This window comes from Eschrichtius robustus, chromosome 1 (genome assembly GCF_028021215.1).
Source record: "Eschrichtius robustus isolate mEscRob2 chromosome 1, mEscRob2.pri, whole genome shotgun sequence".
In the NCBI taxonomy this organism is placed as follows: domain Eukaryota; kingdom Metazoa; phylum Chordata; class Mammalia; order Artiodactyla; family Eschrichtiidae; genus Eschrichtius; species Eschrichtius robustus.
This window is the reverse complement of record NC_090824.1, coordinates 217,151-243,570: the sequence shown is the minus strand read 5'-3', so window position 1 is coordinate 243,570 and position 26,420 is coordinate 217,151. Positions and strand designations below refer to the sequence as shown.

General features: G+C 44.1%; 1 gene segment (V, D, J or C); it reads right to left on the bottom strand.

Annotated features, from left to right (window-relative positions):
• Positions 1 to 25,508, bottom strand: part of LOC137762011 (Ig mu chain C region secreted form-like) — a 109,012-nt gene extending 83,504 nt beyond the window's left edge. The window contains 2 exon segments of the C gene segment in view: positions 25,047 to 25,378; positions 25,464 to 25,508. Of these exon segments, the coding sequence occupies positions 25,047 to 25,378; positions 25,464 to 25,508 (377 nt within the window).
• Between the last annotated feature and the right edge of the window lie 912 nt (positions 25,509 to 26,420).

Sequence of the window (26,420 nt, the reverse complement as noted above, 5' to 3'; positions counted from 1 at the left end):
TTCCTGTTGTTCCCTTTTATCTATCTCTCTATTTTATCTAGTTATCTATTATAAATGTCCACACTAGATAACAAGGTACAGGCAACACAGCCCACATGTTACAGCCCAACCTGTGTCCCGACATTTCAAAATGTCCTCTGGGGAGAGAATGACTCCAGTGCTATATGGGCAGCAATTTCTGAATATAAACATGACTGATACTATTCAAGTGAAAGGCATTGCATCAAACAGGACTGGGGAGATTTTCAGGATGAGAGGAATTGGAAATCCATCTGATGGTGGAAAGCAGATTTAAAGTTCAACAGTAAAAATTATTTATGTCATTAAACGATTAAAAGCTTGACAACTAATAACAGAAAGTAGTGACCTAATATTCAAATAAAGGTCTCATGAAGAAATATTTCTGTGCGGCTCGTCCAAAGATGGATCGGGAAAGAGAGACAAGCCTGACTCCATGAAAAAAGTCTCACGTTTCGAGACAAGAAAGTTCCTTGGAATCCTTGTGGATGAGGCTTCCAGGGGCGGTAATGATCCAGTGGAGAAACCAGGGCTTCTGAGAGAAAACCCCTCTATGCCATCCTGTGCACCTGCCCTGAAATTGGTCCTCTTTTTTCCTGATGACCCCGTGCGCCGCCTGGTGGTTGGAGCGGCCCCTGCAGGGAGGGTGGTGTCTGGACTCACCCTGACTTCTCACTGAGCCTCCTGGGACAGTAACACAGGGATGTGTCCTAGGGCATCACGGAGCTGAGCTGCAGGGAAAACTGAATTTGTGAGGTGTCTCTGGAGGTGGAGAGTCATGTATGGAGAGACAGGTCGTAGGCTGTGCTATTCCCAGAACCCAGTCCCAGGAGTCAGCCCTGTTTGTGATGGAGAATCCAGAGACTGAGCAGGTGAGGGAGAGTGTCTTCAATAGTCCTGGGCCCGACATCTGCACCAGCACCTGGGACAGGACACCGGGGGAAGGAGAAACCATGAGACACCCACTTCGCATATGTCACCATATAATTCCACCTTCCTCAGACCGAGGAGATGCTCACAGGTGAGAGACGCCAGCAAGAGGAGGAGTGACCAGAAGGTTTTCATGTTCATTTTGATTAATGCTTTGACTTTCAGAGAGTTATGTCAGTGAAGATGAGAACCCTGACTCTGAGTTGCACAGGTGCTGTGTTTTCCCCTTGAGCCTGGGTGTGATGTGCAGGTGGGAAGCATGTTTCCATATAAAGATGGTCATGGCTGGTCCTTGTCTAGGGCTCTGGAGGAGGGTGCTGGCTGAGATCCAGGGTGGACACAGCTTCATGTCACCTCTGAAGAATGGGTGATGTTTCTTTTCCAATATGATACTTACATTTCCATATATGTCCATCTGCGTCTATATTATAGGTGTATTAGTTGGCTAGTGTGGCCATTACAGAATAACAGACTGGGTGGATTAAACAACAGAAATGTATTCCTCTCAGGCCTGGAGGCTAGAAGTCTAAGGTCACAGTGTCAGCAGGTTTGGGTCCTTCTCAGGCGTTTCTCCTTTGCTTGCAGATGGATCTCTTCTTACTGAATCCTCAGATTGTCTTTTCTCTGTGTGTCTGTGTGCATCCCTGGTTTACTTGTATGTTCATTATTACTCTTCTTAAGTGTGACAAAGACCCTTGACCACCCCTTAGCGAACAGGCTCCTTGTAATGCTCTTCTCAACTAGTCTTGACCTGTGGGCTTCTGCGTTTATACTTGCATGGTGAGGTTTTGGCAAGACCGCTGCTAAGTGAGAATACTGAGAATCCCCCACCCTTGAGCTCTGATCACCCTCAGTATTTGATCAAATCCATCAAACCTCCTACCGCACACACGGTATCTGATCACCCTGGTCTCTCTTTAGCAAGAATCCTTGTGAGTCTATGTAACCAGAATCCCCTTAGCCTTTATTTCTTCTCTTAATAATTTCCAGTCCACTCCACCCCACCCTCTTCTTGGCCCTGAGCCCCCACTTGCCCTACTGTATTTGGAATTAAGCCAAGCTTCCAAGGCTGCATCCCATATGCAGCAGCGAGTTTTGTCTTCATGTTTTTGATGAGCTTTGTATTGGAAACATGAGTATCATTTTCACCACCCATGGCCATATAACTCATGCCTGAATGAAGCTGATCTCTCATGTATATATTCCCTAAGTCCACTCACAGCCATTTGTACGTAGGGACACTAGACTGTTCTTCAGCCCTAGGCCTGTGACTACCTTAAACATTCGCCAAGAATCCCAGAAATGTGAAAAGCATTGCACTAATTTGACCCGAGAAAGAGCTCAATTACATGACGGGAGTTGAAACAAGAAAAGAGAGCATCACCTTGACTGACCTCAGCTGGGAATGTGTGTGTGTGTGTGTGTGTGTGTGTGTGTGTGTGTTGGGTGATTCAAACAACCCGCCACATTGTTACTGTCCGTGAATGAGCACAAAATGACAGTGTTTATTTTGGGGTGCTCATAACAGCTAGAGGTAGGTGAATTTGCAGATATGGAATCTGAATAGTGAGGATCATTGCATGTGCAGTATTGGAGCACTCTGGCATCAGAGTCTATAACACTGCCTGCTGCAGATTTGAAAATGTTTGTGCAGGTTGCTGAGTGCAGGAGGGTGTGTCTCTTCCTTCCACACGTACAAAAACAGAACAACAATTAATACTGTTTAAAAATCTCATGTGCATTCTCAGGATATTTACAAGTTTCACGAACTTCAGGCTCAAATTGAACATGATGGTGAGCCGCAGGGTTGTTTTGAGCTCCTTTGAGAAAAAGATAAATAAAGAAATGAAAAACAACCTTAATTCTTGAGTATTATATGTGTGTGTGCATGTGAATATATATATACACAACTATAATAAAAATAAAAATTAAGCAAATAGGTACATGCCCCCAAAATTTTCTAGACACAACATAATCCACAACAATGGAACATTAGGATACAGAACAGGGTCCCTGGTGGAGCTCCTGGGCAGGAAGAGGAAAGCAGAGGTTCTAACAAGAATTGCCTCCCAGCCCCTCTCTGCACCTGCTGCAGGCCTCAGCCCTGTACTTGTTGGGTCCTGAGCGCCCCCTGGTACTTATGGGCCTCCGTGCAGGGAGGTTTGTGTCTGGGCTCACACTGACTTCCCCTCACTGTGCCTTTCGCACAGTAATACACGGCGGTGTCTTCAGTTGTCAGGCTGCTCAGTGATAAATAGACTTGGCTCTTGGAGGTGTCCCTGGTGATGCTGAGCCGGGACTTCAGAGTTGGGTTATAATATGCGCTTCCACCACTGTTAATTGCACCAACATTCTCCAGCCCCTTTCCTGGAGCCTGTCGGACCCAGCCTACACCATAACTGGTTAATGAGAATCCGGAGACAGTGCAGGTGAGGGAGAGGGTCTGGGAGGGCTTCACCAGGCTGGGTCCCGACTCCTGCAGCTGCCCCTGGGACAGGACACCTGTGGACAGAGAGAACCACGGTGACTCATGGGCTCAGATGCAGCTTCCCCGTGTGTTCATGGCTGAATCCCTGAGACACTCACCTCTGGGAGCTGACACCAGAAAGAGGAAGAACCACAGTGGATTCATCTTCTTGCAGATGAGATTCATCAAGCCCAGAAAATGTCTTCAAGCATGAGGAGAAACCCGTATTTAAGTGAACTGGTACTTTGTTTTTACCTTGTGGTCTAAGGGGATATTTGCATATAGGTGGGACCTTTTTATAAAAAGCATCAAGTAGTGAAGGGAGGTCCCTGTACCTGGGGCTCACCCTGTGAGGAGGGTGCTGGCTGTGCCCTCAGAGAACTCAGCCCCCACCTGGGGTCCCCCTCCTGAAGCCTGGGGGACTCTTTGACCAGGAATGAAGTGATGCTGAAGGGCTAGTCAGGAAATCAGATGTGCTGTAGGATTAATGGCAGATTTGGGGAATAGACTTTAATCGCACGGATGTATATATTTCACATAAATACCCATCAAACATTCAGGGTCCTCCAAGTTGTCTGAAACAAACTAGTATTTTTTGCCCTTTCTGCATTATCTCATGTTTACTTCCTGGATATGCAAGTATTTGAGAGAAATCATACATGTAATAATCACATTGAATTCTGACAAAGTTAGGTAAAATTTAATGTTAATCATAATTCAAACGGACTTCGTGTTTCCCTTAACTAGGGTGAACATTTCTTCACCTGAAACAGTTTAAATATGATCAAGAGTTGCTCTGGAGTTGGATTTATTCATAACAACTAAACACACAGCGTATTTTGTGGACAAGGCAGTCATTCTTGCTGAGATGATCATGGTTCCTAGCACTGCTGACCTAGCCAGTAGCCTGCCCTGCCTTTTTCCTGTGCACAACTGAGTGTCTGCACGAACACCGTGAGCTTCAGGGCTCCTTCCTTAAGGGTGGACATTGAGGAATCCCCATGGCTACCAAGGACTAAGAACAGACAGCTACGGGAGTCTCCTCAGGACTCCAATATGCTGGGCAGGTGACCTGGTCACAGTGCACAGACTCACTCCTTCTAGAAGTGTTCCTTTCTAACTCTGTCACTGCCAGTGGCATTGGAGCTCAGGGAACACAGTTCCCACCACAGTGGGTGAGAGAACACGCAGGATTATTGGAAGTAAACCTTCACAGTGAATGGCTTTCAGAGTATGAGGGTGTCATGGTCAGAGGAAAGCCCCCACTTCAGGAAGAAGGTTCCCTTGAAAATTCCACCTGAGAGCAGCTTTCCCGAGTCCCTGGGTCAGTGAGTCCTGGAACTGTGCCTGAGGTCATATAAGTAAGTGGTGCTGCAGAGCAGAGCACAGCTCCATCCCATCTCACTGTGGGCACTGAGGATGTGGCCTCACCATCTACATTTCAGTCTGCAAGGATGTAAATCGGGGATCATGATGGTAATGGTATGTCTGAAGTTTATAGTGGGTGTGCCAGGGGTGTTGAATGTTGTCATCAGTGATGTTATCTCTCCTGGGAACCAGAAGGACCAATGTGAGTTCCCATCTCTGACTGACACGATTTTACATGTAGCACTGGCTCCACTCCTGCCCTGCGAGGTCACACCTGTCAGCTCTCCGTCAGCCCAGTGATCTCACATGTACACTGACTGATGTCGAGGCTGCTGTCTATGAGAAGATATTTACTCCATACTATTTCCTGAACAGAGTACTATACTTCTTCTCGCTTTTCCAATGACATTTGCAGAGTAAATAAAATACTAAGGAATCTGCCTGCTTGAATGTCGTTAATAGGAGAGCCAACCAAAGTAATATGGGCAAGAATCACAGGAGAAGTCTGGACCCTGCTGTCAGGACCTGAAAATTGAGCTGATACGCTGTGGTGTAGGGGAGCGTAAGGGATGGCACCTAAAACCTAGAATCAGGTGAGCCCATTATTCACCAGGTGGAAGAAGGGGCTGCGTTTGTACAGATGCCCCAGCATCTGCCCTGCCCTTCTTGAGCTGGTGGATTAGAGGAGATCCATCCATATTCATGTCAACATAGAAGGATATATAAAAGGTGTCTTTATGTTTCAGTAGTTGGGGATGTGTTGTTAGGGTCTATTTAACCGTAGGAAAAATGTGTTAGGTCAACAGGAGTATAAAAATATTATTTTTCCGTTGTGGAGATAATTGGAGGCCATTATGTGTGGAGACCAGATCATATAGTAATGCTGGAGGGAATATCCATTAGAGATGACCAATGGGTGATGGTAAAAAGAAGTGGTGAGATTTAAGTCATATTGCTTTGCAGGTTACCAGTGATGGTCATAGCAAGAGGGCCTGAACATTGTGATCGGAGGGAGAAGGACCGATGCTGGTGGGCTTCATGGTGACCACGTGGACAGGGCCTTCTGAGGGTCTCTGTGTTTTCCCTTATAAAATCTTGAGAATATAAGCTCAGAATGAGGTGTGGACTTCAGGAACATTGAGACCAGATGGTTTAGGTCATTTTGTATCTTTGTTGGAATCACTGAGCAAAGAAGAAGCAGGAACTACACTTGGAAATCAACAGTGTCCTCGTGTGATATTAGATTTGTTGCCTTAGATGTTACTGAATGTAGAGAGATTCGCTGTCTTCACATTTCATCTTGTAGGTCCACTTGGAATCCAGTTTCAAATGTGAGGGATGTAGATGAAACATTTATTATGAAGCAACGTGGTATCTAAATTTTAAGAGGTATAATTCAAAATTACGCAAATGTGTTACTGAAACTGTAATTGTCAAACTCTTCTCTGGGACAACATAAATTTAAATTAATAATAATAATTCAAGGCATTGATTTTGGTTTGAACCTTTGCTAAATCAATTGAATCATTCAGGTAACAATCATTCATAAACTCCGATCCATCACGGGTAAAATGTATAGTTAGAAAACGGTCATTCTAACTGATGAAATCTCACTCTCTCCTCAAGGATCTGTGTCTCTGCGAACGTGCAACACAGTTCTTATCAGCAAGACAGGAAGGAGGGTATGTTGGTCCATTTCTATTTTTCCGGAAGTGCATCTCTGAAGAAGTCCCCCCTCTGTTTACCCATTGCATCCTTGTAGTATCTGAAAGAGGCCTTTGAGTGTACTGTGACATGTTCCCACATAAAGTTCCCATGGCTTAGGAAGTGAACGTTTAACACCGGTTTTCATTGTAATAGAAACACAACAAGTAATAATTGAGAAGCATAAAAAATACATTTAAAATATACCCAAAGGCATGCTAGAGATTGGCAGAAAATATTTGCAAAAGACATATCTAGTATATCTGATTGTTATCTAATATGTACCAAGAAGTCTTAAACTCAACAATAAGAAAGAAACAAAAGTATTAAAAAATGGGCTAAAATCCTTAAGAGACACCTGACCAGAAAGACAGAGTTTGCAAATAAGGCTATGGGAGAACTTATATCACAGTGAAATGCCAATCAGAACAAGGACATATCCCTGAAAGCTTACAATAGTGGATCAAGTCAGGACTCAGAACCTTAAACACTGGGAGGATGTGGAGCGGCAGGGGGTCCATTCACTGCTGGTGGTGACGCAAAACAGGATGCACCCTGGGAGCTATTCTGGAGGCTTCTTGCAAAACTAAACATACTCTTATCTGTGTTTCAGCAACAGTACTCTTTTGTATGTACCTGAAAGACAATAAGACTTTAGTCCAGAGAAAACCCTGCACACGATGCATACTTAGCTTTATTCATATTTGCCAAAATTTGGAAAGGACCAAGATGACCTATCCTAGGGAATGACTAATAAACTGTGTACATCCAGACAATGGACACTGAAATGTCACACTGATTTGGAAGAAATATTGAAGGGTGAGATGGAAATACAAAGAAGAGATGCCAGAAGAACACAACTGGCAAGGTGATATCAGGAGTGTGAAAGTGGCCCGTGAGGACTGAGGGTCCTAAGAGGTTGTACAGCGTGAGGCTGAAGAGAAGACAACTTGGATTTGTCAGGAGGGAAATCTCCTCCTCTGCCCCTCTTGAGTTCCGGTGGCTGGGCTGATAATAATACTAACAAAGACAGATTAACAGGAGAAAAGAAAAAAATTGTAACCATAGGCATGGACGTGCCATAGGAATGGACCCAGAAGTGACCAAAGCAGGCAGCTTTTATATTTTTAGACCAAGATCCAATATTTGTGAGGAATTGGTAGAAGGAGGAAATGTATGCTTTTGGTGTGCAATCAGTGAAGAAGCTAAGCAGAGTTTGGGCCGGCATAGTCGTTGAAGAAGGAACAAGGTTTGCTCATAGAGACTTCCAGGCCTGAATTCCCCGTCCCTGGTGATAAGAGTGTCCCTGTGTAATGGAAAGCAGGGTCCAGTTGCTCGGTGCTGAAAAGCCAATAAAGAGGCAAAGTTGGTAGAAAGGAAAGTTTGCTTTATTTTGGCTGCCTGCAACCGGGGGTGGTGGGGGACAGATTTCTCTCCAAAGGCCATCCCCCACTGAGAATCTGTGGGAAAGGGCTTTTATAGGCGGAAGGAGGGGGCTACAGACAGAAACAGCAGAGTCAACTCTGACAGTCGTCTTGAAATTGGTCGTGTGGTGGTCTGATCAGCCTCATGTTGATTGTTTTAAGTAGAGTTAATCTTCAGTTCAAGGGTCGCTTCGTTCCCATTTCTTTGAGGCCAGTTCTTGGAATTGTGGCAGCTTATGTCATGGCTACAGTCTGCTCATCATGCAGTTAACTTCTTCCTTCTGGTAGAAGTTTCAGTATCTACAAGACAGCTCAAGGGACATGGACAAGAATATTGTCTATAGCCCTGGAGGCGGAACTAAAGGTTCTGGATTTGCTTAATGACTAAACTATTATTATTTCGTTTTGTTGGACAGTTTTCGTTTCTTTCTAGATTTTCTCACTTCTCTGATTAAACTTACTCTTAGGCTAAATTTTTGGCACAGATAAACGGCAGGCAGATGGCATGGGGTTAAGGACCATTTCACTTCCACCTCCAGGTACAGGGAGAGCACCTTTCACGTGGGAGGTTTATTTCTTGCTTCAGGGTGACAGGGCGGAAGGTCAGAATGTCCCTCTGCATTGGCTCTGTCTTAAGGCACTTGGAGGCATATTTTGGGGTGGGCTACCCTGAGGCCCAACACTCAGGGCCTCTTTTATTATTTTGTTTCTACATAGGCACACCAAGCATGTGATGTAGGTGTCGGATTACTTGAATCTTACAGATGTAAAGCTGAACTGCAGCCTGGAATTGGCAGGTGATGTGCTGAAGAACACACAACAGGGCACAGTGAGACCTCCTTTCGAGGCCTGGGCTTCTCCACTCGGGACCTGGCCGCCCCTGCAAAGGTTCCTGGACAGAGGTGGGTCTGCCTGTGAGGCTGCAGGACTCTTCGTGGAATGAGAACCTGTGTGACTTTCCTGCATTTTAGCGTTCACCTACTATGCTGTGGTGAAGAAAGGAGAATAGATTTCTTTTCAGCAGCTTCTGAATATTCATGTTATTATCCACCTGACTATAAACTCTCCTTACCGACTACATATGCGTCTATTGGTAATAGCTTTGACAGTGAATAATTGACATAAAATAAACTGCACAGTAGAACAGGATGCAGGTATTATCTAAGCGTATAGGGATTCTGTTGGACCTGGAAGCAAGGAGCACATGTAGAAACACCCCTACCCACGTCCCCTCTAACTGGCATCATTCCCTGTAACCCAGTGAGGATCGGGTGCTGCTCAGCTCATTTACATTTCTCATGCAAGAGGTTAGCAGGCAAGTCAAGAGCCACCATCCTGGCAGGGACAGCTGGTCTACCAGTAGGGCAGGGCTGAGGTATCATAATGAGGAAGGAAGAATCTTTTCAACTCTTTATACATCCGCTGGCAGAGTTTTGAAACAGGTCAATTTAGACAAGATTTAGACAAGCGAAAACCTGAATATCTAACTTTGAGTCTCTGCCTTACATATATGACATTCCCCTCCCCCCCCCATTTCGAAAAGTCTTTGTAATTCTGAGCCTGAATGTGTACGTAAAGAACCATGGATGAGTACAGAGAGGTTCCCCAGGGAAAACTGCTATATGGAGAGGAAACCCCAGACCCTGACAGGAAAGCAGCCCTTAACTACCATCTGCACCTGCTCCCGGGGCTGAAACACACAGTTGTATGTCCTGAGTGCCCCCTGCATCCCCCCTCCTGTCTCCCTGCAAGGAGGTTTGTGTCTGGGTTCACACTGACTTCCCCTCTCTGTGTATCTTTCACACCGTAATACACAGGCGTGTCCTCAGATCTCAGGTAGTTCATTTGCAGATACAGCGTGTTCTTGGAGTTGTCTCTGGAGATGGTGAATCGGCCCTTCACAGAGTCTGCATAGTATGTGCTACCACCACTAGTAATAATAACTGAGACCCTGTCCAGCCCCTTCCCTGGAGCCTGGCGGAGCCAGCTCATGGGATAGTTACTGAAGGTGAACCCAGACGCTGCACAAGAGAGTCTCAGAGACCCCCCTGGCTGCATCAGTCCTCTCCCAGACTCCACCAGCTGCACCTCACACTGGACACCTGCAAACACAGAGACATCCTGGTCCAGAGACTGTCACACATCCACTGATTCCCTCACTCACATCCACTCACATCCTCAGTATCTCTTGCTCTCCATAAATTGCCTTGTAAAATAGCAACAAGGACAACCCAGCTCAGCCCAAACTCCATGGTGGGTGTTCTGTCCTGAACCCCGAATGGGAGCACCTGGGAATCCCGGGCTGGAGCTCCTCTCCCAGAGCTGCAGGGTCAGGGCTGGGGCTGCTTTATATCAGCAGAGGAAGGACCCTATTTGCATGACCTTCTAGTATATAAGAGGCTATGTCATTGAATGTCCTCAGAAAGGGCAGGGTCTCAGAGCAGGTGTGAGAGTCTCGGATTTCGTGGTGTTGATAGCATTTGGGAGATATAACTTTCATTATGTGATTCTTCCAGAGTAAACACTTAGGACCCATATGTCATTTTACATATGCACACACATCCTGTGAGGTAGCTGTCATTGTTACCCTCATAATAGAAGTGTAAACTACACCCAGAGGTATAGAAGGTTTGTGGAGTGTCCAGGAATAAACGTGGGGTGACCGTTAGATCCAGCATCGGCCCCTGTGCTCTGGACCAGCCTGCTCCCTTGAACCTATTCCAGGACAGAGTTGGACTTGCAGGGTGAGGTTTGCAGATCCCCCTCCTGTAATGGGATCTTTATGACTTTGCTCTATTCTACTGTTTACCTAAAATACATGGAGGGGGTCAGGGTTCATGAGAAGTATTTTCAAGAGCCTCTTATGTTTCAATATCTTTCCGTCATTCCTTCCCTCGCAAGTCATGCATTTCTTTATCTGTAATTACTTTAATGAGGTGATTGACATATAATAAAGCGCACAAACTCAGAATGAGCACTCTGATAAATACTGACGTAGGCATCAGCATTATCAGGAGAGAACAAATCAATTCCTCTCATTATTTTCAGTAGTTTCTGGGTTTCCTCCTTCCTGTCCCTTCTTACCTTCCATCCTGTCCCCACATACCCATTGATCTTCCCTTGTTACTTCAGGTTACTTTTCATTTTCTAGAATTTATAAAAGTGCGATCACATTATCTGTATTTTTATTGTTATGGCTTATTTTACTCAGCACAAATAGTTGTGAATACTATCACGTTTTTGTGTGTATCAAGAATCCTTGGTTTTAATAACAGGTGGCATTTAAAGAAAGATCATAACATGATTGGCTTATTTATTAAGCTGATGTGTGATAGTGGAATTGTTTCCAGTTTCTGGGTGTTACAATAAAGCTGATAATCGTCTTGGAGATGTAGAGAGATGAGAACCTGAGAAAATGCTTCTTATTTAATGTTCTTAAAACCACCTCAAAATGGAACAAGTGGCACATTATCAAAATCTCACCAATATATCAGATAATTGTAGAACTAAGACAGCAACAAATTTAAATCTTGGAGAGAGACAAATGCTCACAGAATAACAAAGAATAAGAAGAGTAATCCTGACATAGGCTGCTGAATGGAATAAAAACTACTACAAGATTAAACTAGAAATGGATGCCTTGAGGTCGAGTGTGGTTAAGGTGTAATAGTGTCCCAATGTCTCCTAACTAACTACCTCACCAGGGTCAGCGTGGTCCTGCTAAAGTGTGAATCAGATGGTGTTACCTCTCTATTCACACAGGTGTGTCTTCCTACCTGGGACAGCCCAGGATTCCCGCCTGAGCTCTTAGGTCCTCCTGTATCATGGGGAGGAAGACCTTGGCTCTGGACTTGGATCTGCACTGTGGCATAGCATCTCCACTTAGAGTGTGATCTTTGTCGCCTCATCCAGTCCAACTATGCCACATATTTACCACGTATGAAATGGTGAAATAGGATCGCACGCGGAAATGACGAATAATGTTTCACGTGTTGACTGATGCACAAAACCCTGCCACAACCCTTGACAGTTTCCACAGACAGCAGCTCTTTATTTTGTTCACCGTGTCTGCTTTGGGAGGGCCTGGAGGAGAAGCCCACCCTGCCCCATGCAGGGTCACTGTGAGAGGCTCACGTTCAGCTGCAGGATCTGCTCCCGTGATGCACATGCACGTGTAAGGGAGGGTGACCCTGACTGTAGGCTGGGGGCTCAGCCAGGTCTGAGGGCTGGGCCTTGTGTCCACCTCGTGTGGACATTGCTTGGGCTCTGACTTCCTTTCAGCAGGATGACTGGGACAACTGAGTGGTCTCCGCATCAGAGCCCTTCCTCAGGGCAGTCACTTACACACGAAGACAGAGCTTAATATAAGATGCCAGAAGTCATGCTCCTAACATTTACCTAACTGACTTGAAGCTTATAGCTCCATCATAGACTGCCCACGAATTATTGTGGTCTCTTCATTTACAATTGAGAAAAAATGGAAGCAACAAATATGTTCTTCCATAAATTAGTAGATAAACAATCCGTGATGTATCCATGCTGTGGAATTGTATTCAGCAATTGAAATATTAAACTATTATACCATGAAAGGACATGAGGGAATCCTAAATGCATATTGCTAGTTATAAAATCGGTCTGAAAACGTTCAATTTCACCTATTTCCCATTTCGGTAAGGGCAAGTCTACATATAAAGCAAGCAGATGAGCATTTAGCAGGAATTTCGGAGACGGTCTTTGATAAGTGAAACATGGACAATATTTAAGGATAATGAAATTCTTCTGTATGAAATTGCAGTGGTGGAAACATTGCACTATGAACTTGTCAAAATATATAAAGTAATAGCAGAAAGAGTGAACCTTATTGAATATAAATATAAATTTCATTTATAAGCCAGAGACTCAAGGATGGAACGATGCACACTGTATAGATGATACCTAATATTATAGTGAATCTATGAATGAACATGTCTGAAGAAGGTGGGAAAATAGGTTTTGAACTAAGTGACTTTGGAAATGAGTGGAGTCTGAAGGCTAAGTTCTAAGCCACTGCACATAAGCACTAGAGCCTGTTGGATAATGGTATTTCCATCAGGAGACCGGCTAGGAATTCTTTTACTACTGTTCCTGTGGAATTGCACAGTCAGTAGCTGGATGGCATCAGTGGAGCCAGGCTTCTCACTGTTGGATGGAAAGTAACAGACAAGCAAGGGGGAAAGGCTGGATTTACCCATGTGATGTTGCACTAGGATCGGAGATGTAAGAGTGACCTCACATTTACCTTAACACAGGTCCGAAGGTGAGATACAGAGATAGTTGCAGACGTGTGTGTGTATACGTGCGGTAGTGCACACAGATATATTTCCAAGGTCTGTTAGCTTACAGGATCTAGAGGAAATGCCCCCAGTAGACAGGACACCAGGATTATTATCCCAATACCCACTCTTTTGGTTGCTAATACTATTCTCCAGGAAAGGATCCACAACTCATCTGAGGCATGGCTAATTCTAGGGCCGGAGAAGAGAATACGCATGATTATCCTGCAGATTCTTGTAGCACCAGAAGGTAAGGAAGTGTTCACACAAATGGATGGGGGCCCATAAAGAGGATACAGGAGACAATCTGAAAGAGCTCTCCATGACTGAGAAGCGGTAACAATTAGAGGAGCAAAGAAAATACCTTAATATATAACCTTAACACAAGGTATGAAAGAAATACCTTGATTCATACTTATATAGAGATTGAATAAATATATCTAATGCAGAAGGTAGGATAAATCTCCCTTAAGGGGTAACGTCAGGTAACTCATCACGGTCACCCTCCCTTCAAGAAGGCGGACTTAACCCTCCATCCCTGAATGTGGCCTGGCGTAGGGACGTGGCAGAATTTATGGGTGTCCTTGAGTTCCGTGATGAATTTTTAGGTATAATATCCGAAACATCATTCATAAAATAAATGTGTAATTTTTCTGTATGCTTTAAAAATTCTGTCCTGAAAACAACAATAGCAACAGCAACGATAACTTCACTGATAAGGGAATTAAAGCACAGACTTGGAGAATGTGCTTTCTAATATCGTATTTATAAAGGACTTGTATCATGCATATACAGCTAATTCACAGCTCAACAACAGCAACAAAAAATGAAAATAATGAACACTGTGCCAGTGATCTGAAGATACTTCCACAAAGAAGAGATAAAAGGTTTTAACAGCATTCTTCATTAAGGAAATATAAAATAACACGAAGATGAGATATTGCTACTCACTTATTACAACAGTTAAAGCAAAAATAATAAGAAATTCAAATATTGGGGATGCTGTAGAGCGAAAGGCCCCTCATCCGCTTGTAGAAGGAATGCCAATGGCAGCCAATTGGAATATATTTGTCGATTTCTTAGAGAGAAAACCAGACACTCACCATGGGATTGAGGAGTGAGCTAGAATAGTATTTACAAAAATTGGTTGAATATATATGTTTATACAAATAACTTCATACGGGTGCTTGTATCATCTTTACACACTCGAGCCTTTACCACTCCCTAAAAATGGGTTATGTAGTCAGTTTTTATGGTTATTTTCCATATGATTGGGATACACCTGTTTCTGTTCCCTTTTATCGATGTCTCTATTTTATCTAATTATCTATTAACAATCTCCACACTAGATAACAAGGTACAGGAAACACAGCCCACACGTTACAGCCCAACATGCGTCCCGACATTTCAAAATGTCCTGTGAGGAGAGAATGACTGCAGTGCTATATGGACATCAATTTCTGAATATAAACATGACTCATATTATTCAAGTGAAAGGCATTGCATCAAACAGGACTGGGGAGATTTTCAGGATGAGAGGAATTGGAAATCCATCTGACGGTGGAAAGCAGATTTAAAGTTCAACAGTAAAAATTATTTATGTCATTAAACGATTAAAAACTTGACAACTAAGAACAGAAAGTAGTCACCTAATCTTCAAATAAACGTCTCATGAAGAAATATTTCTGTGCGGCTTGTCCAAAGATAGATGGGGAAAGACAGACAAGCCTGACTCCATGAAAAAAGTCTCAAGTTTAGGGACAAGAAAGTTCCCTGGAATCATTGTTTCTTAGTTGCGGCATGGGAACTCTTAGTTGTGACATGCATGCGGGATTTATTTTCCCGACCAGGGATTGATCCCGGGCCCCCTGCATCGGGAGCTCAGAGACTTACCACCCATTGGACCACCAGGGAAGTCTCTCCCTGGAATCATTACGGAGGGAGCGTGCAGGGCGGCAAAGATCCAGCAGAGAAACCACAGCTTCTGAGAGAAAACCCGTCCATGGCATCTGCGCCTGCCCTGAAACTGGTCCTCTTGTGTCCTGATGAGCCCGAGCGCCCCCTGGTGGTTGGAGCGGCCCCTGCAGGGAGGGTCGTGTCTGGACTCACCCTGACTGCTCACTGAGCCTCCTGGGACAGTAACACAGGGCTGTGTCCTAGGGCGTCACGGAGCTGAACTGCAGGGAAAACTGAATTTGTGAGGTTTCTCTAGAGGTGGAGAGTCATGTTTGGAGAGACAGGTTGTATGCTGTGCTATTCCCAGAACCAAAGCACCCCAGTCACCCCAGCCCTTTCCCCGTGGGCTGAGGGATCCAGTCCCAGCAGTCAGCACTGTTTGTGATGGAGAATCCAGAGACTGAGCAGGTGAGGGAGAGTGTCCTCAATAGTCCTGAACCCGACACCTGCACCAACACCTGGACAGGACACCGGGGAAGGAGAAACCATGAGACACCCACTTCGCAGATGTCACCCCATAATTCCACCTTCCTCAGACCCAGGAGATGCTCACAGCTGAGAGATGCCAGCAAGAGGAGGAATGACCAGAAGGTTTTCATGTTCACTTTGATTAATGCTTTGACTTTCAGAGAGTTATGTCAGTGAAGATGAGAACCCTGACTCTGAGTAGCACAGGTGCTGTGTTTTCCCCTTGAGCCTGGGTGTGATGTGCAGGTGGGATGCAGTTTTCCATATAAAGATGGTCACGGCTGGTCCTTCTCCAGGGCTCTGGAGGAGGGTGCTGGCTGAGATCCAGGGTGGACACAGCTTCATGTCACCTCTGAAGAATGGGTGATGTTTCTTTTCCAATATGATACTTACATTTCCATATATGTCTGTCTGCGTCTCTATTATAGGTGTATTAGTTGACTAGTGTGGCCATTACAGAATAACAGACTGGGTGGATTAAACAACAGAAATGTATTCCTCTCAGGCCTGGAGGCTAGAAGTCTAAGGTCACAATGTCAGCAGGGTTGTGTCCTTCTCAGGCCTTTCTCGTTTGTTTGCAGATGGACCTCTTCTCACTGAATCCTCAGATGGTCTTTTCTCTGTGTGTCCATGTGCATCCCTGGTTTACTTGTATGTCCATTATTACACTTCTTAAGTGTGACAAAGACCCCTGACCACCCCTTATCCAACAGAGTCCTTGTAATGCTCTTCTCAACTAGTCTTGACCTGTGGGCTTCTGCGTTTATACTTGCATGGTGAGGTTTTGGCAAGACCCCTGCTAAGTGGGAATACTGAGAATCTCCCACCCTTGAATTCTGATCGCCCTCAGTACTTGATCAAATCCATCAAACCTCCTACCGCACACACGGTATCTGATCACCCTGGTCTCTCTTTAGCAAGAATCCTTGTGAGTCTATGTAACCAGAATCCCCTTAGGCTGTATTTCTTCTCTTAATAATTCTAGTCCACTCCACCCCACCCTCTTCTTGGCCATAAGCCCCCACTTGCCCTGCTGTATTTGGAATTAAGCCAAGCTTCCAAGGCTGCATTCCATATGCAGCAGCGAGTTTTGTCTTTTGGTTTTGGATGAGATTTATATTGGAAACATGAGTATCATTTTCACCGCCCATGGCCATATAACTCATGCCTGAATGAAGCTGATCTCTCATGTATATTTTCCCTAAGTCCACTCACAGCCATTTGTGTGTAGGGACACTAGACTGTTCTTCAGCCCTAGGCCTGTGACTACCGTAAACAATCGCCAAGAATCCCAGAAATGTGAAAAGCATGGCACTAATTTGACCCCAGAAAGTGCTCAGTTATATGACGGGAGTTGAAACAAGAAAAGAGAGCATCACCTTGACTGATCTCAGCTGGGAATGTGTGTGTGTGTGTGTGTGTGTGTGTATGTGTGTGTTGGGTGATTCAAACAACCGGCCACATTGTTACTGTCCGTGAATGAGCACAAAATGACAGTGTTTATTTTGGGGTGCTCATAAAAGCTAGAAGTAGGTGAATTTGCAGATATGGAATCTGTGAATAGTGAGGATCATTGCATGTGCAGTATTGGAGCACTCTGGCATCAGAGTCTGTAACACTGCGTGCTGCAGAATTCTAAATGTTTGTGCAGGTTGCCTGAAAGCAGGACGGTATGTCTCTTCCTTCCACATGTACAGAAACAAAGCAACAATTAATACTGTTTAAAAATCTCATGTGCATTCTCAGGATATTTACAAGTTTCACGAACTTCAGGCTCAAATTGAACATGATGGTGAGCCGCAGGGTTGTTTTGAGCTCCTTTGAGAAAAAGATAAATAAAGAAATGAAAAACAACCTTAATTCTTGAGTATTATATGTGTGTGTGCATGTGACTATATATATACACAACTATAATAAAAATAAATAGTAAGCAAATATGTACATGCACACAAAATTTTCTAGACACAACATAATCCACAACAATGAAACATTAGGACACAGAACAGGGTCTCTGGTGGAGCTCCTGGGCAGGAAGAGGAAAGCAGAGGTTCTAACAAGAATTCCCTCCCAGTCCTCTCTGCACCTGCTGCGGGCCTCAGCCCTGTACTTGTTGGGTCCTGAGCTCCCCCTGGTGTTTACGGGCCTCCGTGCAGGGAGGTTTGTGTCTGGGCTCACACTGACTTCCCCTCACTGTGCCTTTCGCACAGTAATACACGGCGGTGTCTTCAGTTGTCAGGCTGCTCAGTGATAAATAGACTTGGCTCTTGGAGGTGTCCCTGGTGATGCTGAGCCGGGACTTCAGAGTTGGGTTATAATATGCGCTTCCACCACTGCTAATTACACCAACATACTCCAGCCCCTTTCCTGGAGCCTGTCGGACCCAGGCTACACCATCGCTGGTTAATGAGAATCCGGAGACAGTGCAGGTGAGGGAGAGGGTCTGGGAGGGCTTCACCAGGCTGGGTCCCGACTCCTGCAGCTGCCCCTGGGACAGGACACCTGTGGACAGAGAGAACCACGGTGACTCATGGGCTCAGATGCAGCTTCCCCGTGTGTTCATGGCTGAATCCCTGAGACACTCACCTCTGGGAGCTGACACCAGAAAGAGGAAGAACCACAGTGGATTCATCTTCTTGCAGATGAGATTCATCAAGCCCAGAAAATGTCTTCAAGCATGAGGAGAAACCCGTATTTAAGTGAACTGGTACTTTGTTTTTACCTTGTGGTCTAAGGGGATATTTGCATATAGGAGGGACCTTTGTATAAAAAGCATCAAGTAGTGAAGGGAGGTCCCTGTACCTGGGGCTCCCCCTGTGAGCAGGGTGCTGAGTGTGCCCTCAGAGAACTCAGCCCCCAACTGGGGTCCCCCTCCTGAAGCCTGGGGGACTCTTTGCCCAGGAATGAAATGATGCTGAAGGGCTAGTCAGGAAATCAGATGTGCTCAAAGATTAATGGCAGATTTGGGGAATAGACTTTAATCCCATGGATATATATATTTCACATAAATACCCATCAAACATTCAGGGTCCTCCAAGATATCAGACACAGATTCTTGTTTTTTCCTTTCTGCAATACCTCATGTTTATTTGCTGGATGCGTAAATATTTGAGATAAACCATACATGTAATAATCACATTGAATTCAGACATAGTTAAGTAAAATTTAATGTTTATCATAATTCACAACGGACTTCATGTTTCCCTTAACTTGGGTGAACATTTCTTCACCTGAAACAGCTTAAATACTATCAAGAGTTGCTCTGGAGGTGGATTTATTCATAACAACTAAACACACAGCGTATTTTGTGGAGAAGGTAGTCATTCCTGCTGAGATGGTCATGGTTCCTAGCACTGCTGACTTGGCCAGTAGCCTGCCCTGCCTTTTTCCTGTGCACAACTGAGTGTCTGCAGGAACACCGTGAGCTTCAGGACTCCTTCCTTGAGGGTGGACATTGAGGAATCCCCAAGACTACCAAAGACTAAGAACAGACAGCTTCGGGAAGCTCCTCAGGACTCCAATATGCTGGGCAGGTGACCTGGTCACAGTGCACAGACTCACTCCTTCTAGAAGTGTTCCTTTCTAACTCTGTCACTGCCAGTGGCATTGGAGCTCAGGGAACACAGTTCCCACTGTACTCGGTGAGAGAACACGCAGGATTCTTGGAAGTAAACCTTCACAGTGAATGGCTTTCAGAGTATGAGGGTGTCATGGTCAGAGGAAAGCCCCCACTTCAGGAAGAAGGTTCCCTTGAAAATTCCACCTGAGAGCAGCTTTCCCGAGTCCCTGGGTCAGTGAGTCCTGGAACTGTGCCTGAGGTCATATAAGTAAGCAGTGCTGGAGAGCAGAGCACAGCTCCATCCATCTCACTGTGGGCAGTGAGGATGTGGCCTCACCATCTGCATTTCAGTCTGCAAGGATGTAAATCGGGGATCACGGTGGTAATGGTCTGTCTGAAATTTATAGTGGGTTTGCCAGGGGTGTTGAATGTTGTCATCAGTGTCATCAGTGATGTTATCTCTCCTGGGAACCAGAAAGACCAATATGAGTCCCCATCTCTGACGGACACCCTTGTACGTATAGCACTGGCTCTACTCCTGCCCTGCGAGGTCACACCTGTCAGCTCTCCCTCAGCCCAGTGATTTCACCTGTACACTGACTGATGTCGAGGCTGCTGTCTATGAGAAGATATTTACACCATACTATTTCATGAACAGAGTACTATACTTCTTCTAGCTTTTCCAATAACATTTGCAGAGTAAATTAAATATTAAGAATGTGCCTGCTTGAATGTTGATAATAGGAGAGTCAACCAAAGTAATATGGGCAAGAATCACAGGAGAAGTCTGGACCCTGTTGTCAGGACCTGAAAATTGAGCTGATATGCTGTGGGATAAGGGAGCGGAAAGGATGTCATCTAAAACCTAGAATCAGGTGAGCACATTATTCACCGGGTGGAAGAAGGGCTTGCATTTGTACAGATGCCCCAGCATCTGCTCTGCCCTTCTTGGCCTGGTGGATTAGAGGAGATCCATCCATATTCATGTTAACATAGAAGGATGTATAACAGGTGTCTTTATGTTTCAGTGGTTGGGGATGTGTTGTTAGGGTCTATTTAACCCTAGGAAAAATGTGTTAGGTCACCAGGACTAAAAAATTGTTATTTTTCCTTTGTGGAGATAAATGGAGGCCATTATGTGTGGAGACCAGATCATATTATAATGCTGGAGGGAATATCCATTAGAGATGACCAATGGGTGATGGTAAAAAGAAGTGGTGAGATTTGCCATATTGCTTTGCAGGTTACCAGGGATGGTCACAGAAAGAGGGCCTGGCCATTGTGATGGGAGGGAGAAGGAGTGATGGTGGTGGGCTTCATGGTGACCACGTGGACAGGTCCTTCTGAGGGTCTCTGTGTTTTCCCTTATAAAATCTTGAGAGTATAAGCTCAGAATGAGGTGTGGACTTCAGGAACATTGAGACCAGATGATTTAGGTCATTTTGCATGTTTGTTGGAATCACTGAGCAAAGAAGAAGCAGGAGCTATACTTGGAAATCAGCAGTGTCCTCGTGTGATATTAGATTTGTTGCCTTAGATGTTACTGAATGTAGAGAGATTCGCTGTCCTCACATTTCACCTTCTAGGTCGACTTGGAATCCAGATTCAAATGTGAGGGATGTAGATGAAACATTTATTATGAAGCAACGTGGTATCTAAATTTCAAGAGGTATAATTCAAAAATTTTCAAATGTGTTACTGAAATTGTAATTGTGAAAGTCTTCTCTGGGACAACATAAATTAAAATTAATAATAATAATTCAAGGTATTGATTTTGGTTTCAACCGTTGCTAAATCCATTGAATCATTCAAGTAACAATCATTCATAAACTCATATCCATCACGGGTAAAATGTATAGTTAGAAAACGGTCATTCTAACTGATGAAATCTCACTCTCTCCTCAAGGATCTGTGTCTCTGTGGACACGCGGCACAGTTCTCATCAGCAAGACAGGAAGGAGGGTATGTTGGTACATTTCTATTTTTCCGGAAGTGCATCTTTGAAGAAGTTTCCCCTCTGTTTACCCATTCCATCCTCATAGTATCTGAATGAGGCCTTTGAGTGTACTGTGACATGTTCACACATAAATTTCCCATGGCTTAGGAAGTGAATGTTTAACTCCACTTTTCATTGTAATAGAAACACAACAACTAATAATTGAGAAGCATAAAAAATACATTTAAAATATACCCAAAGACAAGCTAGAGATTGGCAGAAATTATTTGCAAAAGACATATCTAGTATATCTGATTGTTATCTAAAATGTACCAAGAAGTCTTAAACTCAACAATAAGAAAGAAACAAAAGTATTAAAATATGGGCTAAAATCCTTAACAGACACCTGCCCAGAAAGACAGAGTTTGCAAATAAGGCTACGGGAGAACATATATCACAGGGAAATGCCAATCAGAACAAGGACCTATGCCTGAAAACTTACAAGAGTTGATCAAGTCAGGACTCTGAGAACCTTAAACACTGGGAGGATGTGGAGCAGCAGGGGGTCCATTCACTGCTGGTGGGGACGCAAAACGGGATGCACCTTGGGAGCTCTTCTGGTGGCTTCTTGCGAAACTAAACATACCCTTATCTATGTTGCAGCAATAGTGCTCTTTTGTATGTACCTGAAAGACAATAAGACTTTAGTCCAGAGAAAACCCTGCACACGATGCTTACTTAGCTTTATTCATATTTGCCAAAATTTGGAAAGGACCAAGATGTCCTTTCCTAGGGAATGACTAATAAACTGTGTACATCCAGACAATGGACACTGAAATGTCACAGCGATTTGGAAGAAATATTGAAGGGTGAGATGGAAATGCAAAGAAGAGATGCCAGAAGAACACAACTGGCAAGGTGATGTCAGGAGTGTGAAAGTGGCCCGTGAGGACTGAGGGTCCTAAGAGGTTGTACAGCGTGAGGCTGAAGAGAAGACAACTTGGATTTGTCAGGAGGGTAATCTCCTCCTCTGCCCCTCTTGAGTTCCTGTGGCTGGGCTGATAATAATACTAACAAAGACAGATTAACAGGAGAAAAGAAAAAAATTGTAACCATAGGCATGGACGTGCCATAGGAATGGACCCAGAAGTGACCAAAGCAGGCAGCTTTTATATTTTTAGACCAAGATCCAATATTTGTGAGGAATTGGTAGAAGGAGGAAATGTATGCTTTTGGTGTGCAATTAGTGAAGAACCTAAGCAGAGTTTGGGCCGGCATAGTCATTGAAGAAGGAACAAGGTTTGTTCATAGAGACTTCCAGGCCTGAATTCCCCATCCCTGGTGATAAGAGTGTCCCTGTGTAATGGAAAGCAGGGTCCAGTTGCTCGGTGCTGAAAAGCCAATAAAGAGGCAAAGTTGGTAGAAAGGAAAGTTTGCTTTATTTTGGCTGCCTGCAACCGGGGGGGGTGGGGGACAGACTTCTCTCCAAAGGCCATCCCCCACTGAGAATCTGTGGGAAAGGGCTTTTATAGGCAGAAGGAGGGGGCTACAGACAGAAACAGCAGAGTCAACTCTGACAGTCGTCTTGAAATTGGTCGTGTGGTGGTCTGATCAGCCTCATGTTGATTGTTTTAAGTAGAGTTAATCTTCAGTTCAAGGGTCGCTTCGTTCCCATTTCTTTGAGGCCAGTTCTTGGAATTGTGGCAGCTTATGTCATGGCTACAGTCTGCTCATCATGCAGTTAACTTCTTCCTTCTGGTAGGAGTTTCAGTATCTACAAGACAGCTCAAGGGACATGGACAAGAATATTGTCTATAGCCCTGGAGGCGGAACTAAAGGTTCTGGATTTGCTTAATGACTAAACTATTATTATTTCGTTTTGTTGGACAGTTTTCGTTTCTTTCTAGATTTTCTCACTTCTCTGATTAAACTTACTCTTAGGCTAAATTTTTGGCACAGATAAACGGCAGGCAGATGGCATGGGGTTAAGGACCATTTCACTTTCACCTCCAAGCACAGGGAGAGCACCTTTCACATGGGAGGTTTATTTCTTGCTTCAGGGTGACAGGGAGGAAGGCGAATGTCCCTCTGCATTGGCTCTGTCTTAAGTCACTTTGAGGCATATTTTGGGGTGGCCTACCCTGGGCCCCAACACTCAGGGCCTCTTTTATTATTTTGTTTCTACATATGCAAACCAAACATGTGATGTAGGTGTCGGTTTACTTGAATCTTACAGATGTGAACCTAAACTGCAGCGTGGAATTGGCAGGTGATGTGCTGGAGAGCACACATCAGGGCACAGTGGGACCTCCTGTCGAGGCCTGGGCTTCTCCACCCTGGACCTGGCCGCCCCTGCAAAGGTTCCTGGACAGAGTTGGGCCTGCCTGTCAGGCTGCAGGACTCTTTGTGGAATGAGAACATGTGTGACTTTCCTGCATTTTAGCATTCACCTACGATGCTGTGGTGAAGAAAGGAGAATAGATTTGTTTTCAGCAGCTTCTGAAAATTCATGTTATTATCCACCTGACTATAAACTTTCCCTACCAACTACATATGTGTCTATTGGTAATAGCTTTGACGGTGAATATTTGGCATAAAATAAATTGCACAGTAGAACAGGATGCAGGTATTATCCAAGCGTATAGGGATTCTATTGGACCTGGAAGCAAGGAGCACATGTAGAAACACCCCTACCCATGTCCCCTCTAACTGGCATCATTCCCAGTAACCCAGTGAGGATCGGGTGCTGCTCAGCTCATTTATATTTATCAGGCAAGAGGTTAGCAGGAAAGTCAAGAGCCACCATCCTGGCAGGGACAGCTGGTCTACCAGTAGGGCCGAGCTGAGATATCATAATGAGGAAGGAAGAGTATTTTCAACTCTTTATACATCCTCTGGGATAGTTTTGAAACGGGTCAATTTAGACAAGATTTAGACAAGGGAAAACCTGAATATCTAACTTTGAGTCTCTGCCTGTCATATATGACATTTTTTCCCCCTATTTCAAAAAGTCTTTCTTTTTTTTTTTCCACACACACACACACACTGTATTTTATTTTTACAAGAGATAAATAGACTGACACCAAGCATTGTAAATGGATGACCACAAGAAAAGCAACAATGATTAAAATTACCAAACACAAAACACACTCATGCTATGTCATAATATTGACATTCAGTCCAGTAATCCTCCAATGTAACAGCTCCTTTACTTTGCAGTGAAAATTGATTTGTATATTCTTTGCCTCTGTGTCCTTGTGGGATTTTTTTTTTAATTCAAACAGAAAGTCACAAAAGTTATAATCAGTCCTCATCAGTTCACTCAGTCCCATGTAATTAATTTTTTTTTCATCTTGATCTTTTGTTAGCACTTTTATGTGTTCATCAGTTTTTCATTAGAATTCTAAAAATGCTTATTCATTCAGTTCAGCAGTACAGTCAGTTACCAGAATCCTGTACTTGTCAGAGTCTTTTCCATGAATTCGTTGAAGATGAAAGCCTTTTATAGGAACATCTTTGCAAAAGCATCACAGTACACCCAGAACTGTCTGTAAATGACAAAAGACTTAAAAATGACCATGGTTAAAGATTTGATGAAAGTTGATAATAATGCAATTGACAAGGAAATTTAGTTATTTCTGAGACATACTTTTTCGAAAAGTCTTTCTAATTCAGAGACTGAATGTGTACGTAAAGAACCATGGATGAGTACAGAGAGGTTCCCCAGGGAAAACTGCTATATGGAGAGGAAACCCCAGACCCTGACAGGAAAGCAGCCCTTAACTACCATCTGCACCTGCTCCTGGGGCTGAAACACACAGTTGTATGTCCTGAGTGCCCCCTGCATCCCCCCTCCTGTCTCCCTGCAAGGAGGTTTGTGTCTAGGCTCACACTGACTTGCCCTCACTGTGTATCTTTCGCACAGTAATACACGACTGTGCCCTCAGACCTCAGGCTGTTCATTTGCAGATACAGCGTGTTCTTGGAGTTGTCTCTGGAGATGGTGAATCGGCCCTTCACAGAGTCTGCATAGTATGTGCTACCACCACTACTACTAATACCTGAGACCGACTCCAGCCCCTTCCCTGGAGCCTGGCGGACCCAGCTCATGGCATAGCTACTGAAGGTGAACCCAGAAGCTGCACAAGAGAGTCTCAGAGACCCCCCTGGCTGCTTCAGGCCTCCCCCAGACTCCACCAGCTGCACCTCACACTGGACACCTGCAAACACAGAGACATCCTGGTCAGGAGACTGTCACGCATCCACTGATCCCCTCACTCATATCCACTCACATCCTCAGTATCTCTTGCTCTCCATAAATTACCTTGTAAAAAGCAACAAGGACAACCCAGCTCAGCCCAAACTCCATGGTGAGTGTTCTGTCCTGAACCCTGAATGGGAGTCCTTGAGTTTCATGATGAATTTTTACGTATAATATCCCAAACATCACTTATAAAATAAATTTGTAATTTTTCTGTATGCATTAAAAATTCTGTTCTGAAAACCACAACAGCAACAGCAGCAATAACTTAACTGATAAGGGAATTAAAGCACAGACTTGGAGAATGTACTTTCTAATATCATATTTATAAAGGGCTTGTATCATGAATATAAAGCAAATTCACAGCTCAACCACAGCAACAAAAAATGAAAATAATGAACACTGTGCCAGTGATCTGAAGATACTTCCACAAAGAAGAGATAAAAGGTTTTAACAGCATTCTTCATTAAGGATACATAAAATAACACGATGATGAGATACTGCTACTCACTTATTACAAGAGTTACAGCACAAAATAATAAGAAATTCAAATATTGCGGATGACGTAGTGTGAAAGGCCCCTCATCCGCTTGCTGGAAGGAATGCCAATGGCAGCCAATTGGAATATATTTGTCGATTTCTTAGAGAGAAAACCAGACACTCACCATGGGATTGAGGAGTGAGCTAGAAAAGTAATTACAAAAATTGTTTGAATATTTACGTTGCTACAAATACCTTCATACGGCTGCTTGTATCATCTTTACACATTTGAGCCTTTACCACTCCCTAAAAATGGGTTATGTAGTCAGTTTTTATGGTTATTTTCCATATGATTAGGATACACCTGTTCCTGTTGTTCCCTTTTATCTACCTCTCTATTTTATCTAATTATCTATTATAAATGTCCACACTAGATAACAAGGTACAGGCAACACAGCCCACATGTTACAGCCCAACCTGTGTCCCGACATTTCAAAATGTCCTCTGGGGAGAGAATGACTCCAGTGCTATATGGACAGC